This window comes from Schistocerca cancellata, chromosome 2 (assembly GCF_023864275.1).
Source record: "Schistocerca cancellata isolate TAMUIC-IGC-003103 chromosome 2, iqSchCanc2.1, whole genome shotgun sequence".
Classification (NCBI taxonomy): domain Eukaryota; kingdom Metazoa; phylum Arthropoda; class Insecta; order Orthoptera; family Acrididae; genus Schistocerca; species Schistocerca cancellata.
Window position 1 is genome coordinate 671,563,268 of NC_064627.1, and position 26,498 is coordinate 671,589,765.

The 26,498-nt window shown below is 40.1% G+C and overlaps 2 protein-coding genes across 2 annotated transcripts in view; one reads left to right on the forward strand and one right to left on the reverse strand.

Annotated features, from left to right (window-relative positions):
• The window catches only part of LOC126162390 (tRNA (uracil-5-)-methyltransferase homolog B-like), a 103,490-nt gene extending 92,433 nt beyond the window's left edge, over positions 1-11,057 (reverse strand). Inside the window, exon 1 of the mRNA XM_049918868.1 lies at positions 10,752-11,057. Within this exon, the coding sequence (XP_049774825.1) occupies positions 10,752-10,838 (87 nt within the window). The 5' untranslated portion in view covers positions 10,839-11,057. The remainder of the gene's footprint in view (positions 1-10,751) is intronic.
• A 220-nt stretch (positions 11,058-11,277) lies between these two features.
• LOC126162391 (endoplasmic reticulum junction formation protein lunapark-B) overlaps positions 11,278-26,498 on the forward strand; it is a 139,285-nt gene continuing 124,064 nt past the window's right edge. Inside the window, exon 1 of the mRNA XM_049918869.1 lies at positions 11,278-11,535. The gene's annotated coding sequence lies outside the window, so the exon portion shown is untranslated. The remainder of the gene's footprint in view (positions 11,536-26,498) is intronic.

Consider the following 26,498-nt stretch of genomic DNA (forward strand, 5'->3'; position numbering starts at 1 on the left):
GTACTGTAACCTACTTCCTTTGTTTTCGGATTGCATTTCCTTAGGATTCTTCCAATGAATCTCAGTCTGACATCTGCTTTACCGACGATCAACATTATATGATCATTCCATTTTAAATCACTCCTAATGCGTACTCCCAGATAATTTATGGTATTAACTGCTTCCAGTTGCTTACCTGCTATTTTGTAGCTAAATGATAAGAGATCTATCTTTCTGTGTATTCACAGCATATTACACTTGTCTACACTGTGATTCAATTGCCATTCCCTGCACCATGCGTCAATTCGCTGCAGATCCTCCTGCATTTCAGTACAATTTTCCATTGTTACAACCTCTCGATACACCACAGCATCATCTGCAAAAAGCATCAGTGAACTTCCGATGTCATCCACCAGGTCATTTATGTATATTGTGAATAGCAACGGTCCTATGACACTCCCCTGCGGTTAATGGTGGCCGAGCAACTGGCTCGTCACAATACGCCAGTCACTACTCTTGATGAACTGTGGTATCGCGTTGAAGCTGCATGGGCAGCTGTACCTATACACACCATCCAAGCTCTGTTTGACTCAATGCCCAGGCATATCAAGGCCGTTATTACGAACAGAGGTGGTTGTTCTGGGTACTGATTTCTCAGGATCTATGCATGAAAACGTAATCAAATGTCAGTTCTAGTATAATATATTTGTCCAATGAATACCAGTTTATCATCTGCATTTCTTCTTGGTGTAGCAATTTTAATGGCCAGTAGTGTATTTGAAGCTTCTTCACAGTTAGTCACTGAACTGAAACCATAGATTATGGTGAAGGGCAAATACATTTACATCTGCAGTATTAATAATGGGTTTAACAAATATCTTTACTGCCATTTTCTGCTTTTGCAGTTTCATACATAAAATTTAACAACAAAAATTGTATATTTATTGTAGTTAGCCATAGTTGCAAGATATGTCACACCAATGCAAATACCACTACTTTTTACTCTTCTGTAACATGAATCATAAAAATTTAATAGTACATCAGTCACTCTAATATCTTGCCACTGCAATGCAGCCATTGATAAACCACTCATGTTCTCCGTGCTTCATGAATACATCTTATGTGAAGTGAAGCAGATTCTATCTGCCTATGCTTACAATCCTACTAACTTCCACTGGGTATTATCTGGTAAAATAATTATCAAAATAATTCCAGAATTTTTTCCCCTTAGATCTTCTGCTGGATGTTTTACAATATGTTTCTGCACTACAGTTCCTGTTGAAAGCAGACCCTGATCTATCAGCCGAAATCCACACTGCATTCCTCTTATTCTTCTTTTTTTCCACATATTGCTAAAGACTGCTTTTGCCTTTAACTATTGATGCCTCAACTGTTACTACTGGATTAGGAAAAAAACACTTTTCCTAAGTTTCTTGAAATTTTATCAAGAAATGACACTTCTTGACAGATTAAAACTGTGTGATGGACCGAGACTTGAACTCGGGATCTTTGCCTTTCGCGGGCAAGTGCTCTACCAACTGAGCTACGCAAGCACAACTCACGACCCATCCTCACAGATCCAATTCTGGCAGTACCTTGTCTCCTATCTTACAAACTTCACAGAAGCTCTTCTGCGAACCTTGCAGAACTAGCACTCCTGGAAGAAAGGATATTGCGGAGACATGGCTTAGCCATAGCCTCGGGGATATTTCCAGAATGAGATTTTCACTCTGCAGTGGAGTGTGCGTTGCTGCGAAACTTCCTGACAGATTAAAACCGTGTGCCGGATCGAGACTTGAACTTGGGACCTCTGCCTTTCGCGGGCAAGTGCTCTACCAACAGAATGTCCAGAAGCAGATGCACAAAATAAATCACTGTGCATCAAACAACGAAATCTCTGTGCTGTAATAAGGTCAAGGAAAACAACTGTATGGTCGAATGAGACAATGTTTTACAGTAAGACAAATAATTGATAGGCAGCAAAATAACTGAATACCAGAAGTTACAGACAGTTCATGTCCTCAATACATTCAGTATTATTTTTGAAGCATTATTTTAGGAGTAGAAATTTCTCTCTCTACTGAGGTAGACCCAATGGCTAGGTCCTACTAAAAAACAAAACTAGACAAGATTGTATATCTAAAATTATAATGAAAGTTTTCAATTCAAAAACAACACAAAATCTTGTTATTTTATGAAAATTTAAACACAGCTCTCTCTTTAGCTTATCAAAGTGCTTCAGTAAAACTGAATAACTCTAGCTGCTAAAGCCCAACAGTGTGACATACATACGTAGGGCTTCTGAAGGCAAAAGGTTTTTAAAGCATCCACAGCAAGGGTGAAATTATGAATTGTGTTTTATTCATCTCATGACATACATTTGCAATCCATTTGGTTTGCGTACAGGAGACATGTCAAAAATTTGTAAAACAGTTACAATGATTTTTACATTAATAAATAATAGCGGTATAACAAATAACAACACTATAAGGATATTTCTTTGGATGAGTAACACGTTTATCCAGTTTGTCCCACATGAGTTCATCCACTGAGTAATAACACTTCAGTGTCAGTACCTCATACAGCTTTCTTTTAAGTGATGGTTCAAATGGCTCAGAGCACTATGGGACTTAACATCTATGGTCATCAGTCCCCTAGAGCTTAGAACTACTTAAACCTAGCTAACCTAAGGACATCACACAACACCCAGTCATCACGAGGCAGAGAAAATCCCTGACCCCACCGGGAATCAAACCTGGGAACCCAGGCGTGGGAAGCGAGAACGCTATTGCACGACCACGAGCTGCGGACTTCTTTTAAGTGAACCTAAATTCATGTGCATCAATTTTTTCCCTTTTAATTTATTAAAGATTTTCATTCCCATGTATTGAGGTCCCTGGGCTTACAGTCTGAGGCGGTGGGTGAGGAGCATAAAATTTTCTTTGTTTCTAGTATCATGTGAATGGACAAAATGGTTTCCCTCAAATAATTCATGTCTTGTGTACAAAAATATAATAATCTCTTATATGTATAAGGATGGCAGAGTTAACATTCTAAGTTTTCTAAATAATCGTCAAAATGGTTCTTTGTGATTTGCAATGCACATATTTCGTATCATTTTTTTCTGTATTTTTAGTATCCGCACTATGTTTGTCGAGTTACCCCCAAAAACAATAACATACCTAATTTGAAGCAGCTTGTATATGCTACTTTTCATGTGTCTATGTCAGTTGCAGTTGATAATATTTGCATTGCAAATGCTGCTCAGTTTGTTTGGCAGGTATTCAATGTGTGCCTGTCAGCTCAAATTTTTATCTACATTTAAACCTAAGAATTTGACTGAGCCAACTTCTCCTATACCTTGGTTGTTGTGTACAATCTTAATCTGCTCACATTTTGACTTTTTGGTTTTGAACTGCATCATGTGAGTCTTAGATGTGTTTAGATTCAACCCATTTAGCTGAAACCAAGTTTCTAAGGTACTGAAGGTACTGACCACAGATTTGGAAATTTTTTCTGAATCCTGATCTTCAACTATGACAGAAGTATCATCTACGAACAGCACTGATTGGGAGCTGATATTTAATGGTAAGTCATTAACATAAAATAGAAACAGAACTGGGCCTAATATGGAGCCTTGTGGAACATCCTGAGACACTTTTTTTTCCAGTCAGAAAAATAATATGTGCCATTTGAAGAAATGCTAACTCTTTGCTTTCTGTTGGATAAGTAAGATTTAGGCCATTGTAGGGCACTGCCGCTAATGCCATACTTTTCAAGTTTGTAAACAAGCAATGCATGGTTTATAGAACCAAACGCGTTTGTGAGGTCGCAGAAAATTCCTGCTACCTTATTTCTCTTGTCTAATGATGTACTTATTTTCTCACTGAAAGTGTTTGCTGCATCTATGGTGTTTTTACCTTGCTGAAAACCAAATTGATTGTTTAGAATAACATAATATTTTGCAATGAAGTTTTGGATTTGTGCAACAGCAAGTTTTTCAAATATTTTAGATAGAACTGGGAGAATTGAGATAGGATGATAATTTCCCATGATCTCTCTTGATCCCTTCTTGAAGAGTGGTTTGACTTCAGCATATTTCAGTGCCTCTGGGAAACATCCCTCTTCAAAACAATGATTTATTATTTGAGCTAGTGGGTTTGCAATTCTACTGGAACACATAAATGGTGAGTGTATGGTGGTTTGTCATTACAGAGAGATGAATTAAGGTGACAGGTTTTGCAAATGACCTAGTGTACTCAGGTGTTATTGAAAGTCATACTGTATAATAATGGTTACATCCGGATTGGTTTCAATAGCTGTTAATTTCATACCTGTGGTGTTGAATTTGTTGAGGAGGGATCTGTGGAAAGTTGGCAAAATCTAGTTGGAGGCAAGGAATTCCTGGAAGGATACCATGCAAGGTGAATGTGGGAGGGGAGGAGGGAGGATGACTGTTGGAGGTTGGAACAAAATGAGACAATGTTCAATGTGTTCTTTGTTCTTGCTGTGGTGAACAGGTTGGGTGCTTGAGAAATATCTCCTTTGAAGGGAATTTATAAAGAGGATATTCCTGAGAAAGTCAGAAAAGTTAATTCTGAGCATGAGACTGGAGGTGAAACCTTCGGAGAATAGTGAGATTTCTGCGGGGACCATGTCTCTGGAGACTATGTAGATGATAATGCTAGGAGTTTGGAGGTATCTTTGGTAATAGTTTTTGGACTGTGGGATGTGCAGCACATCAGCAAAGCTTTCTCTGAGAGCAGTGTAATGTTGAATGGACTGATAAAAGGAAGAAAGATCAGGGTTTAACTTCCTATTGATTACACAGTCATTAGAGGTGCAGCAAAACTTAGACTGGGTAACGATAGAGAACGAAATTGGTAGAGTCCTTTTCAAGGAAACCCTCCTGACATTTAACTTTGGCAATTTGTCAGCCCACATTGTCTGCCTGCCTGTCAAAAAAATTAGTTGATTATCAACATTTCAACAAATGCATTTGTTGTAGTTATTTAACCTGAACTTTGTATTCACTTTTATAACTGCCTCTGGACTAAACAAAATGTTAGATGCACCAAATTTTATCTATCATGTATTGAAAATCTGATTCCTTTAATTATGAACAGACAGAAGGTAGTGCAACATGTTCATGGCCCAAGATTCACCAGAGGGTGTCATTAGTATGTGGAATCGAAAATTTCGTTATTTGGAGTAAATTGTCTAAATCAAATAACACTGTACAACAGGACCAACCAAATGAGGCAGTGCAGTTGTTACGACAATGATATCATATTCTAGAGAATGGAGTTTGCTCTGTCCGGCCGTCCTCAGTTGGGTTTTCCTAAACCATTTCAGGCAAATGTCAGGGTAGTCCCTTCAAGGTCATGACCTACCCCTGTCTTATTCTCATAGAACCATACTGATACAATCCATGGGTATGTATATTTTGAGCATTTATTTGTTTTACAATAACAAATCTTGTATCATTGTGAAACAATCCTTTAATTAAAAAATAAATCAAGTCAAATCAAATTTTATAACTGGTCACATCAGTGAAAAGAGTACATTTAAATCTAGCAGAAACTCTTGTTTTCATTCTGGTGGTGGATCATGTAAAATGCAAAATCTGCATACCTCACAGTTTTAGTTTTTATAATGAAACACATGTTAAATATGGTACAAATGCAGACATCGGGCTACGATATAAATCAGTCTGTTATAACCTGTATTTCACAGTCATATGTTTTGGCTTCATTCACCTTGTCACCAAATCAAAACCTTGCAAGCTGACAAAGATCATTACATTACATTACATTAATACTAGTTCCATAGATCATGAATACAACATTTCGTCAGGTCAGTTTAACGTTCCGTAGAACTTCATATCTAAAAATTTCCTCCCCCCATGAACCATGGACCTTGCCGTTGGTGGGGAGGCTTGCATGCCTCAACGATACAGATAGCCGTACTGTAGGTGCAACCACAACGGAGGGGTATCTGTTGAGAGGACAGACAGACATGTGGTTCCTGAAGAGGGGCAGCAGCCTTTTCAGTAGTTGCAAGGACAAGTCTGGATGATTGATCTGGCCTTGTAACACTAACCAAAACGGCCTTGCTGTGCTGGTACTGCGAACGGCTGAAAGCAAGGGGAAACTACGGCCGTAATTTTTCCCGAGGGCATGCAGCTTTACTGTATGATTAAATGATGATGGCGTCCTCTTGGGTAAAATATTCCGGAGGTAAAATTTGGATCTCCAGGCGGGGACTACTCAAGAGGATGTCGTTATCAGGAGAAAGAAAACTGATGTTCTACGGATCGGAGCGTGGAATGTCAGATCCCTTAATTGGGCAGGTAGGTTAGAAAATTTAAAAAGGGAAATGGATAGGTTAAAGTTAGATACAGTGGGAATTAGTGAAGTTCGGTGGCAGGAGGAACAAGACTTCTGGTCAGGTGACTACACGGTTATAAACACAAAATCAAATAGGGGTAATGCAGGAGTAGGTTTAATAATGAATAGGAAAATAGGAATGCGGGTAAGCTACTACAAACAGCATAGTGAACACATTATTGTGGCCAAGATAGATACGAAGCCCACACCTACTACAGTAGTACAAGTTTATATGCCAACTAGCTCTGCAGATGATGAAGAAATTGAAGAAATGTATGATGAAATAAAAGAAATTATTCAGATAGTGAAGGGTGGCGAAAATTTAATAGTCATGGGTGACTGGAATTCAGTAGTAGGAAAAGGGAGAGAAGTAAAAGTAGTAGGTGAATATGGATTGGGGCTAAGAAATGAAAGAGGAAGCTGCCTGGTAGAATTTTGCACAGAGCATAACTTAATCATAGCTAACACTTGGTTCGAGATTCATAAAAGAAGGCTGTATACATGGAAGAAGCCTGGAGATACTGACAGGTTTCAGATAGATTATATAATGGTAAGACAGAGATTTAGGAACCAGGTTTTAAATTGTAGGACATTTCCAGGGGCAGATGTGGACTATGACCACAATCTATTGGTTACGAACTGTAGACTAAAACTAAAGAAATTGCAAAAAGGTGGGAATTTAAGGAGATGGGACCTGGATAAACTGAAAGAACCAGAGGTTGTACAGAGTTTCAGTGAGAGCATAAGGGAACAATTGACATGAATGGGGGAGAGAAATACAGTAGAAAATGGGTAGCTCTGAGGGATGAAGTAGTGAAGGCAGCAGAGGATCAAGTAGGTAAAAAGATGAGGGCTAGTAGAAATCCTAGGTAATAGAAGAATTATTGAACTTAATTGATGAAAGGAGGAAATATAAAAATGCAGTAAATGAAGCAGGCAAAAAGGAATACAAACGTTTCAAAAATGAGATCGACAGAAAGTGCAAAATGGCTAGGCAGGCATGGCTAGAGGACAAATGTAAGGATGTGGAGGCTTATCTCACTAGGGGTAAGATAGATACAGCCTGCAGGAAAATTAAAGAGACCTTTGGAGAAAAGAGAGCCACTTGTATGAATATCAAGAGCTCAGATGGAAACCCAGTTCTAAGCAAAGAAGAGAAAGCAGAAAGGTGGAAGGAGTATATAGAGGGTCTGTACAAGGGTGATGTACTTGAGGACAATATTATGGAAATGGAAGAGGATGTAGATGAAGATGAAATGGGAGATACGATACTGCATGAAGAGTTTGACAGAGCACTGAAAGACCTGAGTCGAAACAAGGCCCTGGGAGTAGACAACATTCCATTAGAACTACTGACGGCCTTGGGAGAGCCAGTCCTGACAAAACTCTTCCATCTGGTGAGCAAGATGTACGAGACAGGCGAAATAGCCTCAGACTTCAAGAAGAATATAATACTTCCAATCCCAAAGAAAGCAGGTGTTGATAGATGTGAAAATTACCGAACTATGAGTTTAATCAGTCACAGCTGCAAAATACCAACACGAATTATTTACAGACGAATGGAAAAACTGGTAGAAGCCTAACTCAGGGAAGATCAGATTGGATTCCTTAGAAATGTTGGGGGGGGGCAATACTGACCTTACGACTTATCTTAGAAGAAAGATTAAAGTAAGGCAAACCTACGTTTCTAGCATTTGTAGACTTAGAGAAAGCTTTTGACAATGTTGACTGGAAGACTCTCTGTCAAATTCTAAAGGTGGCAGGGGTAAAATACAGCGAGCGAAAGGCTATTTACAATTTGTACAGAAACCAGATGGCAGTTATAAGAGTGGAGGGGCATGGAAGGGAAGCAGTGGTTGGGAAGGGAGTGAGACAGGGTTGTCGCCTCTCCCTGATGTTATTCAATCTGTACATTGAGCAAGCAGTAAAGGAAACAAAAGAAAAATTTGGAGTAGGTATTAAAATCCAGGGAGAAGAAATAAAAACTTTGAGGTTCGCCAATGACATTGTAATTCTGTCAGAGACAGCAAAGGACTTGGAAGGGCAGTTGAATGGAATTGACAGTGTCTTGAAAGGAGGATATAAGATGAACATCAACAAAAGCAAAACAAGGATAATGGAATGTAGTCGAATTAAGACAGGTGATGCTGAGGGAATTAGATTAGGAAATGAGACACTTAAAGTAGTAAAGGAGTTTTGCTATGTGGGGAGCAAAATAACTGATGATGGCCGAAGTAGAGAGGATATAAAAGTAGACTGGCAATGACAAGGAAAGCATTTCTGAAGAAGAGAAATTTGTTAACATTGAGTATAGATTTTAAGTGTCAGGAAGTCATTTCTGAAAGTATTTGTATGGAGTGTAGCCATGTATGGAAGTGAAACATGGACAATAAATAGTTTGGACAAGAAGAGAATAGAAGCTTTCGAAATGTTTTGCTACAGAAGAATGTTGAAGATTAGGTGGGTAGTTCATGTAACTAATGAGGAGGTATTGAATAGAATTTGAGAGAAGAGGAGTTTCTGGCACAACTTGACTAGAAGAAGGGATCGGCTGGTAGGACATGTCCTGAGGCATCAAGGGATCACAAATTTAGCATTGGAGGGCAGCGTGGAGGGTAAAAATTGTAGAGGGAGACCAAGAGATGAATACACTAAGCAGATTCAGAAGGATGTAGGTTGCAGTAGCTACTGGGAGAGGAAGGAACTTGCACAGGATAGATTAGCATGGAGAGCTGCATCAAACCAGTCTCAGGACTGAAGACCACACCAACCACAACAACAACAACAACATCTAAAAATTAATATATTGGGTACAAAGAGTTGTCATTCACAAATTCTTTCAATTTGTTTTAAAATGGTGGTTAGCTATCTGTGACTTTTATGCTGTTTTGTAAATGATCCAACATTTTTGTGGCAGGATAATTCACACCTTTCTGCACCAAAATCAGATTTAACTCAGAATAGTGAAGATTATCCTTCCTTCTAGTGCTGTCGCTACACACTTTGCTATTGTTTTTAATTTGGAATGGGTTATCAATAACAAATTTCACAAGTGATTATATATATTGGAAAGGTACTGTGAATATCTTAAGATCCTAATAAATGTCTGCAAGGTGATCTTGGGTGGTCTGCAGCTATTATTATGATCATATGATCACACTCTTTTGCGTAATGAATACTTTTTGTCTTAGTGATGGATTACCCCAAAATATGATGCCCTATGAACACAATAAATGAAAATAGTCATATTAGGCTAATTTACTGATCTGTTTATGATTAAAATTTGCAATAACCCTAATAGCATAAGTAGCTAAACCTAAATGTTTCAACAGATCATCAATGCGTTTTTTTCTTTTTTTATGATTCAATTTCTTATCAATGCACAAACCCAGAAATTTTGAATATTCTGAATTAGCAACACACTTCTGTTCAAAGTCATCAATGGTGTTATCCCATTTGCTTTATGGAACTGTATCTCTGCCCAAACTCTTTGCCTTTACAAATGTCTGCTTGTGTCTGTGTATGTGCAGATGGATATGTGTGTGTGTGTGTGTGTGTGTGTGTGTGTGTGTGTATACCTGTCCTTTTTTCCCCCTAAGGTAAGTCTTTCCGCTCCTGGGATTGGAATGACTCCTTACCCTCTCCCTTCAATCCCACATCCTTTCGTCTTTCCCTCTCCTTCCCTCTTTCCTGATGAAGCAACCGTCGGTTCGTTGGTTGCGAAAGCTTGAAGTTTGTGTGTATGTTTGTGTGTCTATCACCCTGGCAGCACATTCGTTTGGTAAGTCACATCATCTGTTTTTAGATATATTTTTCCCACGTGGAATGTTTCCCTATATATATATATATATATATATATATTAAAAAAAAGAAAGATGATGAGACTTACCAAACAAAAGCGCTGGCAGGTCGATAGATACACAAACAAACAAAAAATTCAAGCTTTCGCAACCAACGGTTGCCTCAACAGGAAAGAGGGAAGGGGAGGGAAAGACGAAAGGATTTGGGAAAAACGGGGGGAAAAAAGGACAGGTATACACTCGCGCACACACACACATATCCATCCGCATATACACAGACACAAGCAGACATTTCAATGTCAAATTTCAAATGTCTGCTTGCCACCGCCTCTTTTTTCCCCAGCATGTCATCCTAATCTTCAAATTGGTTAGTATCGCAAAAAATTGGTACATGACCATAACTCAAATTCAGCAAATGAAAAACATATGACATCATGCATATTCATCTTCAGAAGATTTGAGGTTTACTTTAGTATTTTAAAAAATGCTTTTATAATGGTTTCTTTCCCTGTAATCTGATGTATACCTTCACAACCACACATTAAATAAGTCGTTCAATGCTGAAATACCAATGTCAACGTACATGAAAACTTCGTTGCTGCAGTTTAAGGACAACTGCATTCAAACGAAAACAATCATTACAATAAACACTGAAGTAACTTCGCAACATGTTCGCCAACAAATAACTTGTTTATTTCACGTCTCCACTGTTTACATTCACAGACCATACGCGGACCGCAGTTTAGCCAATGTTTCTTTTCATAAGCAGGGCAATTGTCGAATCACGGAAATGTATTGAGTAAACATCAAATAAATAATTGAGAAAGGTCAAGAATAATGTTCCTCGTCCAAAATCGAGTTACGATTCTCCAGCTACTTAAACGCAACGTCCGTAAATAATTTAGAAGGTTCACAATCACGCAAAGGTTATGTCTGCTCACGAGCTGATAATCATATATAGAACGCAAGTCTGTCTGATCGATAGGAAACAAATGTTTTAATAATGTTTCCAGCAGTTCGGCGAACAGAGAAATTGCGACAATGATAACTTCCTTTCATCGTAAAACAAATGACAGAAATGACGTTTTATATCTTCATTGATAGTTCTTTGCTATGATTGGACATAGGCATCTGTGCTCTAACGTCTGTTTTGTTTATAGCCGGTACCAGATGTGTGAGAACATTTAATGACGGCGAGGCTGTGGATCACTGGATTACTGGCTCATGCACCAGCGTTGTTTCGTCAGTGTTGTGTTCTTACATTCTGTATGTGGAAGCAGTAAATTTCCTTGAGGCTTTGGAACTACCCTCCTATTGCTTTCAAAGCAATTTTGGAGGTAAATTTGCTGACGTTAAGGAAGACTGAGGTAAGAACTAACCGACCTGCATTTGTGTAAAGCAGTGCTGCTCGTTTGAGACAGAATAGCCGTATAATTTATCCATTGTGGGAATATATTTTGAGGAATAAACTTGTTTACTCTTAGACATTAGCCCCGGAAAAATATATTTCTGTGATTACTTTATGAATTACAAAAATGAGTAGGCCTGGTGCTGCTCTTTTCCAGCTTAGTGAGGATTACATTTCAAGCCAGTGTAGGTACGTTATTAGCGAAGTCTGGCGCTACATTCTTGACCAGTTGCTCCGCTGCAGAATGTACCTCGTATTTTTCACTGTTTAGTTTACATAGTAACAGTTTTCTGGAACTAGGAAAACTTAATGTGCCATTGGGAAGTAGAGGCATGCAAAACGTATATTACCTCCCTATGGTTACTTCTAACCGAACGGAATGAAAATTACAGAAATGGATTGCATAGTCACAACATACGTCATTCATTTTTTGGACTGTTACAGCAATGTGCCGACTGCGAGACTCTTGTCTTGTTCCCGCGACTGTGTCTTTGGAGCACAGGAGAAACTGCCAAGTGAATGCCGAAAGTGACAGTTGTCCGTAAATTTTGTTTACCGCAAACTACGCAAAAATCTTTATTAGGGTGAAAGCTCCTACAACAAATAGGCTTGTATTCCATTTTCAACTGTACGCCCCCTCATAAGTTTGGATAAGTCTATTCACAAGATCTACAGAGGTACGGCTGTTACACATTCATGCCAAGTAAAGCACTGTGGAGTGCAACCAGTTATTGGCGTTTCTGTTGGTGAGAAACTGCACATTGAGAACAATTTTTTAGCTTTAAATACATTAGAAGCACAGTTTTCATTTATTCATCCAGAGATCATCTGATAATGATGTAAGATATTTCATAATCCAATGAAAATAAATAACTCAAATATACACAAAGAATATATACGAATGTTTTATGAGGATAGGTCAATAGAGGCATAAATGTATTACTATTGCAGTATGTGGTCACATGAGTCAAACATAAGTTTGTTCATGCTGTCACCCCTTTTACCCTTTCCATACCCTGTGTGCAGGTGCACCTTGGTAATCTATGGTATTACATGATTAAAGCTTTGTCATTATCAGTTACTTTCCTGTTGCTGATGTGACCTAGTTCTAGTTATACTGTCAATTCATGTGTCCTTTTGGTGAAGGTATGTTGTGCAGAGAAAGAAATCTAGTTTCAGAAACATAATCGTCAGTCATAAGCAAGTTTTAATGCCAAGTTATATGTACTGTTTTGCTGTATGAATCGGATCTTCAATGGATTGACTAGTTTGTGTCTGTTTTATCTCCTACGTGTGAATATTGTACCCGTTTCCTTTAATTTTTTGTTAGTAGGTAGATCCATCACGTCAATTTTTTTGCAGTTGCCCTCTGTGTATTTTGATGAAGCTGCATGCAGTCCTATATGACAATTGACAGTTCTTGAAATACCTCTTACTTTCAGCAAGAACATAGGTATAGGGAGCCATTTCATTGATACGTGTTTCCCTTTGAACTTTTGTAATTTTACAAAGTATGGTGGTGCTGCAATATGAAAGAACACTGCATTGTTCTTTTAACACAAGCTTATCTTTTTCACCTTCCTTTTACTACTCCGCTTAGTTCATGTAGATTTGAAGAATTACTCTGTACTTAGCTCTATTCTCTTTCAGAGTTCTGTGTATCTTATATGATGTTTTATTGTACAAGGCGCCCTCTACTTGCACAAATCAAATGTTTTAAGAAGATACATGGTTTATTGTTTCATTGCTAAAATAGAACTCAAATTGCTTTCAAAATAATGGTGGAGCCGTGCTGATCATCAGACAGTGTGTTCTAAATATTCTTGGCCGCTTTCCTGTGTGTCATTGTGATTAGCTAAAGACCCAATATTATGCTGATGACATCATTAACATTGCTGAGCTATGAGTATCGAGAAGTGACAATGACACTAACCACACAGTAACATAAGCAAAATAAAAACTGACCAAATAGAATGACCTCTGCAGCAATGTAGGGTTTTGTCCAGGAATATTCATATTACTAATGCCTTCAAACTTATTAAAAACTTAAAAATATCAGACCACAGTGGTAAAATGGAGGTTTTCATCTCGAGATATAAGTGTAATTATGGAATACGCAACTCTCACCCAAACTGTCACCTTCCAAACCAACCCAGACCTTAGGTTGTGTTACCAAGAAAAAGTCCTGACAGAAATGTCACATGTCAAAACAGAACAGCAGTAAAGGATACAAACAGAAACACTGTAGGTGCCACCCATATAACGCAGTATGTCACACTTCAAAGAATAGTCTGATGGCTTGCATGGTTTCCTAGACATACTTTATTCTAGTAAGCCATTTAAAGTTAGTGATGATGTATTAGTGGCAACAATGAAATTATAAAACCTTGCCAGCATTTTTTCCATAAGCTGTTTGTTTAGTTGTCATAGACTTGGGGATTAAGATTAAGTGTTCTAACTGCACCCTTTTATTCCTCATTTAAATATAAAGGTTTTTCATTCACTTCAGTCTTGTACAAATGCTGAAAGTAACTGTTGATGTTTGTGTCATTGTTCTTGATTTCTTTTTTGCTTGTTTTCCTCAATGTAGTGTCTTTGATTCTTCATTCACTTGCCAGCAGACTTCTAGTTGGATCTTGTGTGTGATACCATATTCTGGTTTTCAGAGTATATCCAATCCAGCATGCTTTTTCACTTGTTCATTATGATAACAATTGTTGTACTCTAAGTGGGGTACCAGAAGGCCTGTTTTGATGAGAGATTTGGCCACCTAACAGCAATGATTGGAGGCCTTTGATGATAAAAATTTGCTGCTACCTCAGTAGTTGTTCAGTAACCTAAAGTGTTTCACACCCGTAGAGAAGTTTCACAACCATGTAGAAGTGTCCCCCTTCTTGACACCTGCCAGTTGTGGGCCGCCTTCTGGGACTCCTCTCCCCGGCATCTCCCAAGCCGGAGGCCTGCTGCCACAACTCTACTGCAAGACCCACAGTCCATGCATTCTGAGGCCACCCACTCTCTCTGTTCTGGATCGTGCCGAAGCCTGCCATCCTTGACCTACGAAAGTGAAGAAGAACAAGAACGAGGAGGACATAAAAGTCCCAGGACAAGGTATCTCCAGTGCCCCAAGAGGTGCCATCTCCCCACCTCGCAACCTGAATCTAGCTCCGTTCTTAAGGATGTCGTCCCTTCTTTGTTGGTGACAGATGGTGACTTGGCAGCATAATTGGCCCCTACTCCGCTTATTCATTGGAACTGTAATGGATAATACTGTCATGTATTGGAATTGCGATCCCTAATGTCCTTTTACTCAGTAGCTTATGTCATTCTCCAGGAATCTCATTTTACTGATGCTCACTCACCGACCCTTCGTGGCTTCCATACATTCTGTCGGAACTGGGGCAGCTCTTTAAGGGCTTACGGTGGCATTTGCACATTGGTTCGCTTTGACGTTATTAGTACATTGATCCCCCTTCAGTACCACATTGGAAGCAGTTGCTGTCGGGGTCCACTTGGACTGTGCGGTAAGGTTGCAGTCTGCAATCTGTCTGCCTCATTACTGCCCCAACTGTTCTCCTTCAGCAACTCCCCCCTCCCTCCTTCCTCCATGGGGGTTTTAATGTCCATCATCCTTTATGAGGCAGGGCTATTTCATCTAATCAGGGGCTCCTCATAGATGAATTTCTTGCGGACTGTGACATGAGCCTTCTTAATGATAGTCCCCCTACTCATTTTAGTGTCGCATATGACACTGTCTATGCTATAGATCTTTCACTCACTTCCCCTCCCCCCCCCCCCCCCCCCCTTCCTTCCTTCCTTACACTCGTTGCCACACATTGACCTCTGTGGTGGTGACCATTTCCCATTGATTCTCTCATCCCATTCCCATCACCTGATGGCCAGGTTAGCCTACTGGGCATTCCATCATGCTGACTGGCCTCTATATACCTCCCAGGTCATGTTTGCACCTTCTTTATCAGATTGTAATTGATGAATTCATTCGTGATCTGTCCGATAAGATAATGCATGCTGTCAGCATTGCTGTTCCCTGCTCAGAGGGTCTTGTTCACTGACGGTTAGTTTTGTGGTGGAGTGCAGCCATTGCCACCACCATCCATGATTGTTGTTGCACATTGCTACATCTTAAGTGACATCCGGCCTTCACCGATCTTATTATCTAGAAATACTTTCATGCTACAGCCCATTACTTATCAAACAGAGCAAATGGGTGTGTTGGGAATGCTTTGTCTCCTCCTTAGGTCCTTCTGTCCCTTCGTCATGGGTGTGGGCTACACTCCGCACCATGTAATGTTCTCAGTGGCAGTCTTACATTCCGGGCCTTGCCTTTCCAGTTGGCCCTTGTATGAATCCATCAGTTGTTGCGGAACACCTCCAGATCTATTTTGCAACAGCATTGGCATCAGACTCCTGTCCATCCGCCTTCCTCCTCTGGAAACAGTGAGCTCCTGGCCCAGATACCTTCCATAACCAATTGCTTAAACACCTGAATCTTCCAAAGTGACAGTATCTCCTCAAGGTGTTAAACCGTATTTTGGCTTCAAGGCATTTTCCTGTTTCAGTGGAGAGGCAGTATTTTTGTTTCTGTCCTTACACCCAGGAATGATCCATTGTCCCTTGACAGTTACTATCCAATCAGTCTGGCCAGTGTCACTTGAAAGTTATTTGAACAGATGGTGGTTTGTCGGCTCAGTTGGGTCCTCAACTCTTGGTACCATTTATCTCCTTATCAGTGCGATTTTGTGGAGAAACAGTCTCCACAGTCTCCAATCAATCATCTGCTTTGATTGGAAACCGCAGATCAGCAGGCCTTTTCTCAGTGCTGCCATCCTGCCACAGAATTTTTTTTAAATTAATTTTTTTTTTTTTTTCTTTTTCACTCGGCCAGCTGCTCGCCCGTAGGTAGGTTTACCAGTTGGCCTCTGTCTGCTTCTCTCTGCCACAGTTGCCAACTCCCCTTCTTGTCCTCTTCCCCACATTCTCTTGTAACCCCTGCCCCCCTTTGTTAATTCCTCAGCCCCAGATTCAAATGGATCTCTTCGAGAATCTGAAAAGTATCCATCGCTCCCATGGTGTGCCATTGTTTGTTGCACCAGCTCTTACCAGTTTCAGGATGCTGTTGTTTCTTTACAGTGATGGCTCTAAATCTGCCAATCCTTTGGCATATGTCTTCATGTCTCCTGTTGACCCAGAACACTCTCCCTTGCCTACCACATAGGGGGTTTTTACTGCAGAATTAATGGCCATCTATCAGGCCTACTGCTTTATCAAATGGTCCTGAGTTTTGTATGTACAGACTCGATGAGTGGCTGTCAGCCTGTCGCTTGGTGTTTCTCAATCCACCCCTAGGTCTCTGCCATCCATGATTTTCTTGCCAATCTTGGCATTGCTGCTTGTTGGGTTGGTTTCCTTTGGGGTCACAGCCTCTTGGGTAGCCTATGTAAAGAACTTGCCGATCATCTGTCTGGGAGGGAAGTTTGAGGGTGGCCTTCTGCACTCCATTCTCTGTGACCCTCACAGAGGTGTATTTGCAACTGTATTTCAAATCCGTTTGTACTCACTGTATAATATATTTCATGCAATTAAGGAGATTCTCATCACGTGGAATTCTTCTCTCTGCCTCTCCTAGCAGAAATCTACCATCTTCGTATTGGCCGTACTAGGTTGACCCATGGTTTTTCACTCCACAATGAGCTGCCCGTCCCCTCCTGCCCCCATTTTGTACTTGCAGGGACCTCCTCATGGTGGTCTGTATTTTGCAGGACATCCCCGCCTTTTGACCCTTCTTACTGATTACACACTTTGACCCTTTTCGTCCTGCTTACTACTAGATGGCCCACGCTTGGTTACATCTGTCATCCGTTTTCTTCACAAAAGTAGTTTGTCTTCCCAGGTTTAAGTATCCAAATTTCCCTATTGAGTTGGAATCCCTTGATTAGCATTGGCTTTGTTATGGAGGCTTTGGCCTTGTCCCCGCATTGGCCAGGTTCTCCCCCCTTTTTCCTTGCATTTTGTTTGGTGTTTTGTGCTGTTTTATTTTCCATTTTTATGTGTATGCTTGCCCTGGTGTTATCCTCGATGCGTCATGATCATGGTGTGGAGATCGAGAAGGGTTGGTGGCGGTGCTGGTGCCCCAATGCGCTTAGTGTCCCTGAAGTGCCCCTGCTCTCGTCTTTCCCCCCTTTCTGTTCTTTACTCTCTCTGCTGTCCCAATGTTCCTCTTACATCTTTGTTTACCCATTTTCACTTCCCCTGAACTGGACTGTGCTATTTGTGTATTTCCTCCCTTGGTTTCTGCCACCTTAGATCCTGGGACCGATGACCTTGCAGTTTGGTCCCCTCCACTGACCGACCAACCCACAACCCACCCGCCCAACAACATTATTATGGGATTTGATGTAGCTGATTGTATTCCCAAATTCCTCATAGAAATATCATTTTGCCCAGGAGAAGCCATTTACCAGAGTTTATGGTCGATGATTTTGTTGTTGTCATTCTGTTGACAAATCTTAGTAACTCTGAAGGCATTTCATCAGTACTAGCTTTCTTTTGTGAGAATCGGGTATTTAGTTGACCTTTGTGTCATACTGCTGACTTTCACCCTCAGCCCCCTCCTAAAGATTAAGTGGTGAAGGCACTGATTTTATATTCAGGAGCAGCAAAGTTCAAATCTCCATATAGACATTCGGATCTACATTTAAATCGCTTACTTAAATTATGTAAGAAAAATTCTTGGGTGGTTTCTTTGAAGAGAACATAGATTTTCTTCCCCCATCCTTGTGAATTGAAGCTTCGGGTCCATCTTTAATGTCCCCATCATTGATGGGACATTAAACTCTAATGTTCCCCCTCCTCTCCCTCCCTCTCCTCTCCCTTTTATCCTCAAGTGAAAGTGCTTTCTCTTCCAATGAGATGTAGCAGAGCAGTTCTCCAACATACAGATTTTCAGTGAACTTCCCCATGATAATCACATTTCTTTTAAATTAAGTGATACTCGTCTGCACTTCTGATTCTAACACCTTTTTGTTCTCATCAGTTTAAACAGATTCTGTAAAATGAATGAAAGGGATTCAATAATGGAGCTGTAGTCATATTAAATGATATAGGTGAAATCTCGTCAGAAAATTTTCGTTTGTCATGAAACATTAATTTTTATTCTCATTTCCACAAAACAATAATTCATTGTCCTGTTGTCAACAGCAGCGTCACAGTGAATACTCCAGTTCCCACCAGTTCACCAAAGGTAAGCACCATCAGACATAGTGGTCAGTACGTGGATGGGCGACGTTCCAGTCATGCCATGTGGGGTTGTCAGGTTTCCCTGTGCCTTTGTGACAGAGGAGACAGGAGTGTGATGGTGTGAAGTGTCTGATCACCAGTCTTTGTACCAGTGTTGTGGGTTCAATTCAAAAGACTCTCATAGTGTCTCATGAAGTGAGATCATGTGACACTGTCAGTGATCTGCCAATTAGATGGGAATGTTGAGCTTGGTTGCCTCCTCTGCGATATTCAAAAGGAGTAGACTGCGCTGGCACAGGGTTTCACTCTCTTCCCTTTCTCATCATCCAGCATATACGTGACATCACACTAATACACACAATTACAGTCAGGTATACTTCTACATATTCATCAATACTCCATAAGCCACCTGATGGTGTGTGGTGGAGGGTACTTCTAGTACCACTAACTGGTCACCCCCTTCCCTGTTCCACTCACAAATGGCACAATGCAAGAGCGATTGCCTGCAAACCTCTGTATTAGCTCTAATTTCTTGAATTTTCTTTTTGCAGACAATTAGAGGGGAGGGAGGAAATAACATTTCAACAACATACAGAGTTCTCACTTCATGAAGGAAAGGTGTTCACAGGTGCAAAAGATAGAAAATTCCTTCCTAATTCAGGTGGCTGAAGCCGCCATTTAGGATCCCACAGCCAATCATGCCATTGGGTTTTACATTATGTGGTCCATTCAAAAAAATTCTTGAACATTCATAATTTTGCGCCAATGGTATGTTGCAATGAAATATGGTTGGTATCTCCGCATAAGCCTGTGTTTAATGTGTAACTGCTGGAAGCTTCACTGTTGTATGCCAGTTCTTGTTCATCGATGTATTGAGTAGAACGTTGGGTTGCACGGTTTGCAAATTTCAAGATGGAGAGTTAGAAGAGCAATGCGTTTACATTAAATTTTGCCTGAAACTCAAGAAAACCTTCAGAGACACATCAAATGATGCTCAGAAGCCTACAGTGATGAGTGCTTAAGCCATACCCGGTTCACACGGTTTACAAATGACCGAACGGAAGTTAAAGGTGACCCTCATTCAGGTCACTCTTGGACACCTCACCAACAATGCTCATGTCAGGGACGTCAATGAAATTGTGCTTGCCAATTAAAGACTGACTGACTGAGAGATTGCAGAAGATTACAACATTTCAGTTGGATTGTGTCATGAAATACTGACACGACACATGGAATGCATCATGTTGTTGCCAAGTTCTTCCCACAGCTCATGAGTCAAGACCAGAAAGACCTTCGCCTCACAATCAGTGAAGAGCTTTTGGACCATTTAAATGAGAACGGGATGTTCCTTAAGAGAATCATAACTGGTGATGAGACGTTAGTCTGAGGTTATGATGCTGAGACCACGGATCAATCTTCACAGTGGATCAGGAAAGATAAAAAAAAGACCTCCAAGATTTAAAAAAAAAAAAAAAAAAAAAAAAAAAAAAAAAAAAAAGCTTGTAAGGTCAGGTCAATGTCAAAACCATGCTAAACGTTTTCTTTGACTTTGAAAGATTAGTTCATCAGGAATTCATGCCATAGGGACAAACTGTTAATTGATGGTACTGTTGGAATGTTTTGGATGCCTGTGAGAAAATGTGAGAAGGAAATGGCCTAAAATGTGGTGAGACAATTCATTACTCTTTGCATCATGATAATGCAGCCGCACATTCATCCCTTTTGGTGCATGACTATTGTACAAAAAACCAAAATCACTGCCTCATCCCCCATACTTGCCAGACCTGGCCCCTGCAAACTTTTTTTTTTTTTTTTTTTTTTTTTTTTCCAAAGTTGAAAACCTCGTTGAAAGCACAAAGGTGTGTAATGTTAGACGAGATAAAAGACAATTCGCAGATTGCACTTGACACTATCCCACTATCCAGCAAGAGGCATAGCAAGACTGCTTCTGGAAGTGGAAATGATGTTGGGAGTTGTGTATCAGCTGTGGAAGAGAATATTTCGAAGGAGATCATGCACAATAAGTAAAAGGTAAGTGTAGAAAAATTTTGTGGACAAAATTCCAGAATTTTTTGAACAGACCTTGTTCTTTACTGTCCAGTATACACCACCATTTCTTCCTTCAGTTTCAACATGATTGCCTTCTGCTTTGAATTTCCATAAGTTGGTATCTCTTTGTGTAGCATCTGGTTTCAAAAGCTTATTGTGACCATGATCCAGCCAACGTCTGCTGTTCTTTACCAAGAATATCTCTGATGACTTTTGGAAACTCCTATAGTTTGTCATTTCTCATTACTTTGCACCAGCCTACACTTTTCTTCTTCATTGAATATGCCTTTGTCAGTCCTCTCGTGCCACATTTGAGTCAGTGAATTCCAGATTTGTATCACGTCCTCTTATTTACGGATTCCTAAATGTCCTCATGTTTTTATTTAATATTTCATATTTATTGGATTGCCCTATGGAGTGGAAATATGCTCAACAGTAGGTTTCAGTGCTTTCATTTTTGCTTAACATTGAGTAAAATAGGTCAGCAGTCAAAACAACTTATATTTGGGAGGAGCTAGAATCAAATTTCCAGCCAACGAATTTGATTTTTTATTAACAAAATCTTTTTGATCTACACTGTGAAGATTCCTTCAAACAAATAGTCTTTCTCCTTGTCTTTGTATAGTTGAGCAAAGTGTCTAGTGGCTTATATATCAGTGAGTTACTAAACAAGAGCCTTCCTTTCTTCCTTAATTTTGCTTGCAGAATAATAGCACTGTCCATATATTAATTTGTGCTTGTAGTGATAATGGAGTGGTTTCTTTTGGCAGGGTGTAGCCATCCATTATTGGTAGTTTTTAGAACTTCTGCGTTCAGGTTGAGTTTCACTTCTCAGTAACAAGAATTCTCTGAACCTCTGTCTGCTCCTCAACCCTCTATTTGGGTCAGAATAAGGGAAATCTGAACTTTTGGAATTCTCTGTTTGTGTAAACTTCTGGAGTGTCTTTGCAGTGGCTGCTAGTGTACCTCGGACCTTCAAATTAGTTCAGTACTTACTGAACTTAAATCTTAGATGATGGCATAGAATACAAGTTTTAATAGCATCTCCATGGACTGTTCTGTAGACAGAGAATTCCGTGAATGATTCCCAAGGTGTGCATGGCAGTAGACACGAGAAAGGATAAATGTAGTCAATTGTTGAAGAATCTTAGCAGACATGATTCTCCTGAGTACGAAGGAGGAGGAACATGTCAACTGAAAAATCTGGAAGTAAAATAATGTATGGGCACACCACGTTGCAATATCAATAATATAAGGAAGAGGTAGATAGCTATTCACTGTCAAGATGACATGTTGATTTGTAGACAGGCACAATGAAAAGACACTTACCAATTAGCTTTCAGCCAAAATCAGCCCCCCCCCCCCCTCTCTCTCTCTCTCTCTCTCTCTCTCTCTCTCTCTCTCTCTCTCTCTCTCTCTCTCTCTCTCTCTTTTGCACGCACGCACGCACACACACACACACACACACACACAAGTACATCTCGTGCACACATGACTGCCATCTCTGGCAGCTTGGACAGGTCTTTTGGTCAGAGCTGCTGGAGGTGGCAGTCATTGTGTGTGTGTGGTGTGGTGTGGTGTGGTGTGGTGTGTGTGTGTGTGTGTGTGTGTGTGTGTGTGTGTGTGTGTGTGTGTGTTTTCCTTTTCTGACAAAGGCTTTAACCAAAAGCTAATGTGTATCTGTCTTTTCGTTGTGCCTGTCCGTGACTAACGTGCCATCTTTATGGTGAGTAGCAGTCTAGCTTTTCACTACAATGTTGATATTCAAATCTGGAAATAAGATAGCTATACACCAAAACATATTTAAAGGAACAATAAGTTGTCCACAATGTATTCACACTATAGGTATTTGGGCACAATATGATACCAAATTAGACAAAGAATTAAGGCAGCAAGAAAAATATCAGATTAGTTAGTGATTATTTACTAAGAACTTTATTTGCACTTTTGAAACATGTAAAATGGTATGAAATTAAAAGTAGGAAAATGGCTTAACTACTGATACAACATCCTGAACTGTTCTTTTGTGGTGTCTCCCACTATTTCAACATAAATAAATAAAAAAACTCTTTTTCTGCACAAGACAGTATCTCATTCATCAAGCTTTCAAACCTTCAAAATTAACATATGAACCAGCTACAACTGCAACAGTCATCAGTGAACTTCCAGGAAAAAATATGCCAACGAACACTGAAAACCAAAATGACCTCTGAACACCTTTGGACCTCCATTAACTTGAAGCTGAGCAAACCCACCAGCAATTTCACTAGGCACTGCTTTTAAACTCCTATACACTGCAAAGTATCTGCCACCATACAGTGTCATATAACAGATTTGAACAGACTTAACTGCAAAGTTATCAGATATGTGCCATTTTGTGTTACAGTGAGGAATTCTTGTTCTATAGAAAATCACTTGTGATATACACCAGGAATCGATACATGAAAACATTAAACGACTATAAAGGAAGCCCATCGTGAAAACATACAGATAGCTGTAGAAAGTAATTTTCTGTATATTTAGTTCATGGGTGGAACTGACAAGTGTCTGCATTTTGTTGGTACCAAGAAATAATTTTGGTTTATGAAATATGGATGTGACATTTATGTGCCTTGCTGACCAAAGCCCATGTGTCGTTAAGTAGTTTGCAAAGCCCTTGCATGATACTGCGCACACCTTTTTGAGTTTGCCTTTTATTTTTTGTCTTATCTTGGTAGTAGGAATGGGACTCCAATTTCATTAGAGGAACGGAGGTGATTTATGATGCACTCCCTCTTCTTAAAACAGCGAGGTGACACATTGGTTAAGACTTGACTAACATCTTGGACTTGAATCGATTTCTGGTCTCTAAATTGTTTAAGCCAAATGCTGGGACAGTTCGTTGGAGAAAGTGTAGCCGAATTCCATCCCCAATCTGATCTTGTGCTCAGCCTCTAAAAACACCACAACTAACAGAAAGTTAAACTTAATTCTCCTTCCTCTTGGAGTGCCACCTTCATGTTGGCATGATGCATTCCGTATTCACAATTTAAATCCTGGCAGTTGAGTAATTTGTAGATAATTTTTTTCTTGCCTATTTAGGCAAGGGTAAAGACCTTAAGTCTTTTGATGATTACCTCTTCTTCCCCCCCCCCCCCCCCCCCTTTAATCCTAGAAACTTTTTCGGCTCTTAGAGTTTTGCCAGATAACGCATTTTTTCGTATAGGCTATTTAATATTGAAATGACAGCCCAACCCCTCCCTATAAAGAGGCAAGTGAGTCCTGTCTCCATATTCGGAAGTAGAAGTGCGTTCAAAATTTCGTACAGTATTCCATATTTAGGTTTCCCATTGGGGGTCCCTTAATCGCGTAAGGCAAATGCTGGTATGGTTCTCGAGGAAAGAACTCGGCCGAATTCCTTCCCTATCGTTCCCCAGCCCTAGCTCGAGCTTCGTCTCCAATTGCCGCCTTGTTGTCGACAGGACGTTATACAGTGTCTTTCTTCCATTTCGCGTGGAAGGACTTGGAGAAATGTGGTAACCTAACTTGACGCAGAGTTATTGCCGGTTTCGTGACTTCTGATAAGCAAAGCAAGTTTACAAAAAGCAGACTCCATTCGGCGAGGACCGAATGATATCGCATATTGGTTGAAAGCACTGGGCTCTCATTATGGTGGGATAGCTTCAGATCGCTGCCAGGCCGTCCAGATTTAAGGTTTCCAAACGTTTTCTCAAAATCTGGCAAGATGAATGTTAAGGTGATCCTTTCATTACGACCGCGCCCTATTTCCTGTCAGATCATTGGTGAGCGTGTTTTCCACACCTAATTGAACCCCTCGTCGACGGGGCGTTAAACCTTAACCTTCCATCCATCGTTCTCCATACATGAGAAAAGGGGCTGAGAGAAATTGCTTCAGCCAGGGACCTTGACGCTTCTACAAGCATCATAGCTGTTCTGCTTTGAGCCCAACCTTAACTACACACTGAGCTTCAGTGCTATTCTGATAACAGAGAGTGGTTTGGGCTCAAACCACCAGCTTAGAATATCACACACAAACTCCAAATTGTTATTCAGTTCTAGAAATTGAAAGTAAAATAATGTGGAAAAAGAAGCCCCAATTTCTCTCTTAGCCCTTTTTAATTTCCACCTATATAGTATCTCAACGAGTCTTAATTGCATTTACGACCTTTAAGTTCGCGAAATGTATCTCAGAGCAGGTGCGTATGCTCAGAGGTCAGAAGTCTTGTGGTATATAGAATGTGAAAAAAAACTCGGTGATTTGTGCGTTTTAAGGTCCCTCAAATTAACTGAGTTCCAAATAAATATTATCGTATTTTAGGATTGTCCTAAAAACTTATATCCGGCTGAAAATTTTGTTGACAACTGTCGTAAAATTTTGCTGCACGTTCGTTGTCTGTGAGAAATTGTCTATTCAGTTCGATGTTGCCAGAAAAAATCTCTATGGCTGATAATAAGGTACAAAAGTGGTACAATGAATGAATTTCATCCTAGGTAAGGGGAACAATAAAAGTTGCTTTCAATTTACATCATAATTTTCTAACATTATTGGGCCTACCACCTTCTTTTGGAAAGGGAAAAAACTACTCGCCGATCTCGTTTCACAGAAAAAAGACCTTCCCAATTCCCGGATATTTGTAATGTAACCCCTTGTTTTGCTACCTTTTTTCTAACTTATTATATTCCCTCACACCGCTCTCTTTAAATTTGCCTTTGACGCAAAGACCCTCAATCTGGGTAGGGTCTTGTAATTCATTATACAGTATAATTCAAAAAGAAAGAAAAGGTTTCAGTTGTTTATTACAAACCGCGAACGATAGAAACGTATTGTGCATGTCACCGTATAGAGGAATATTCAAAATTTTATGTTCGCACAAACCACACTCAACATTGAGTACCATGCGTTGCTCGAGAAACATCGAAACGTTTGTCAGTTTCATTCCGCACATGAATCAACAAGTCCCTGGTTATAGAATCGACAGGTTCATCAATTCGATTTCTCGGTCAAGAGTAGCTGCCATAGGTGGGACAAAGACTGTCTGTTATGTACCTCAATGGAAAAAAAAAAATCGCAAGGTGTGAGGTCTTTTGACCTGGGAGCCCAAAAACAATGCACGAGATCTTGTCTATCTCGTACAATCCAACGCTGTGGAATAGCGTTAAGGTAACATCGCAACTCAAGATGAAAGGGAGGCGGGGCGCCGTTATACATGAAAATGAAGTCATTGTAATCTTCGTGAAGTTGAGGAAACAAACAATTTTGCAGCGTATCCACGTATGACGGGTGTTAGTTTCCTCCTCAAAAAGGAAATGTTCATAAACATTGTGAACAGGAACGGCACAAAACACATTCAGTTTCGGTGACACGCTTTCATGTCCGACGACGACACCAGGGTTTTGTGATCCCGAAATTCTTACATTATGGCGGTTTACTGTACCCGGTAGATGAAACGTCGATTCTTCCGAAAACACCAGTCGTTCGGAAAAGGCATCCTCTGCGATGTCATGGGAGACTGAACTGCAAAATTCGTACCTTCTGTTAATGTCGCCGGTACGCGATTGCTGCAGTAGCTGCAACTTGTAAGGCTTGATATGTAGGCGTCGTTTCAGAACACGCCA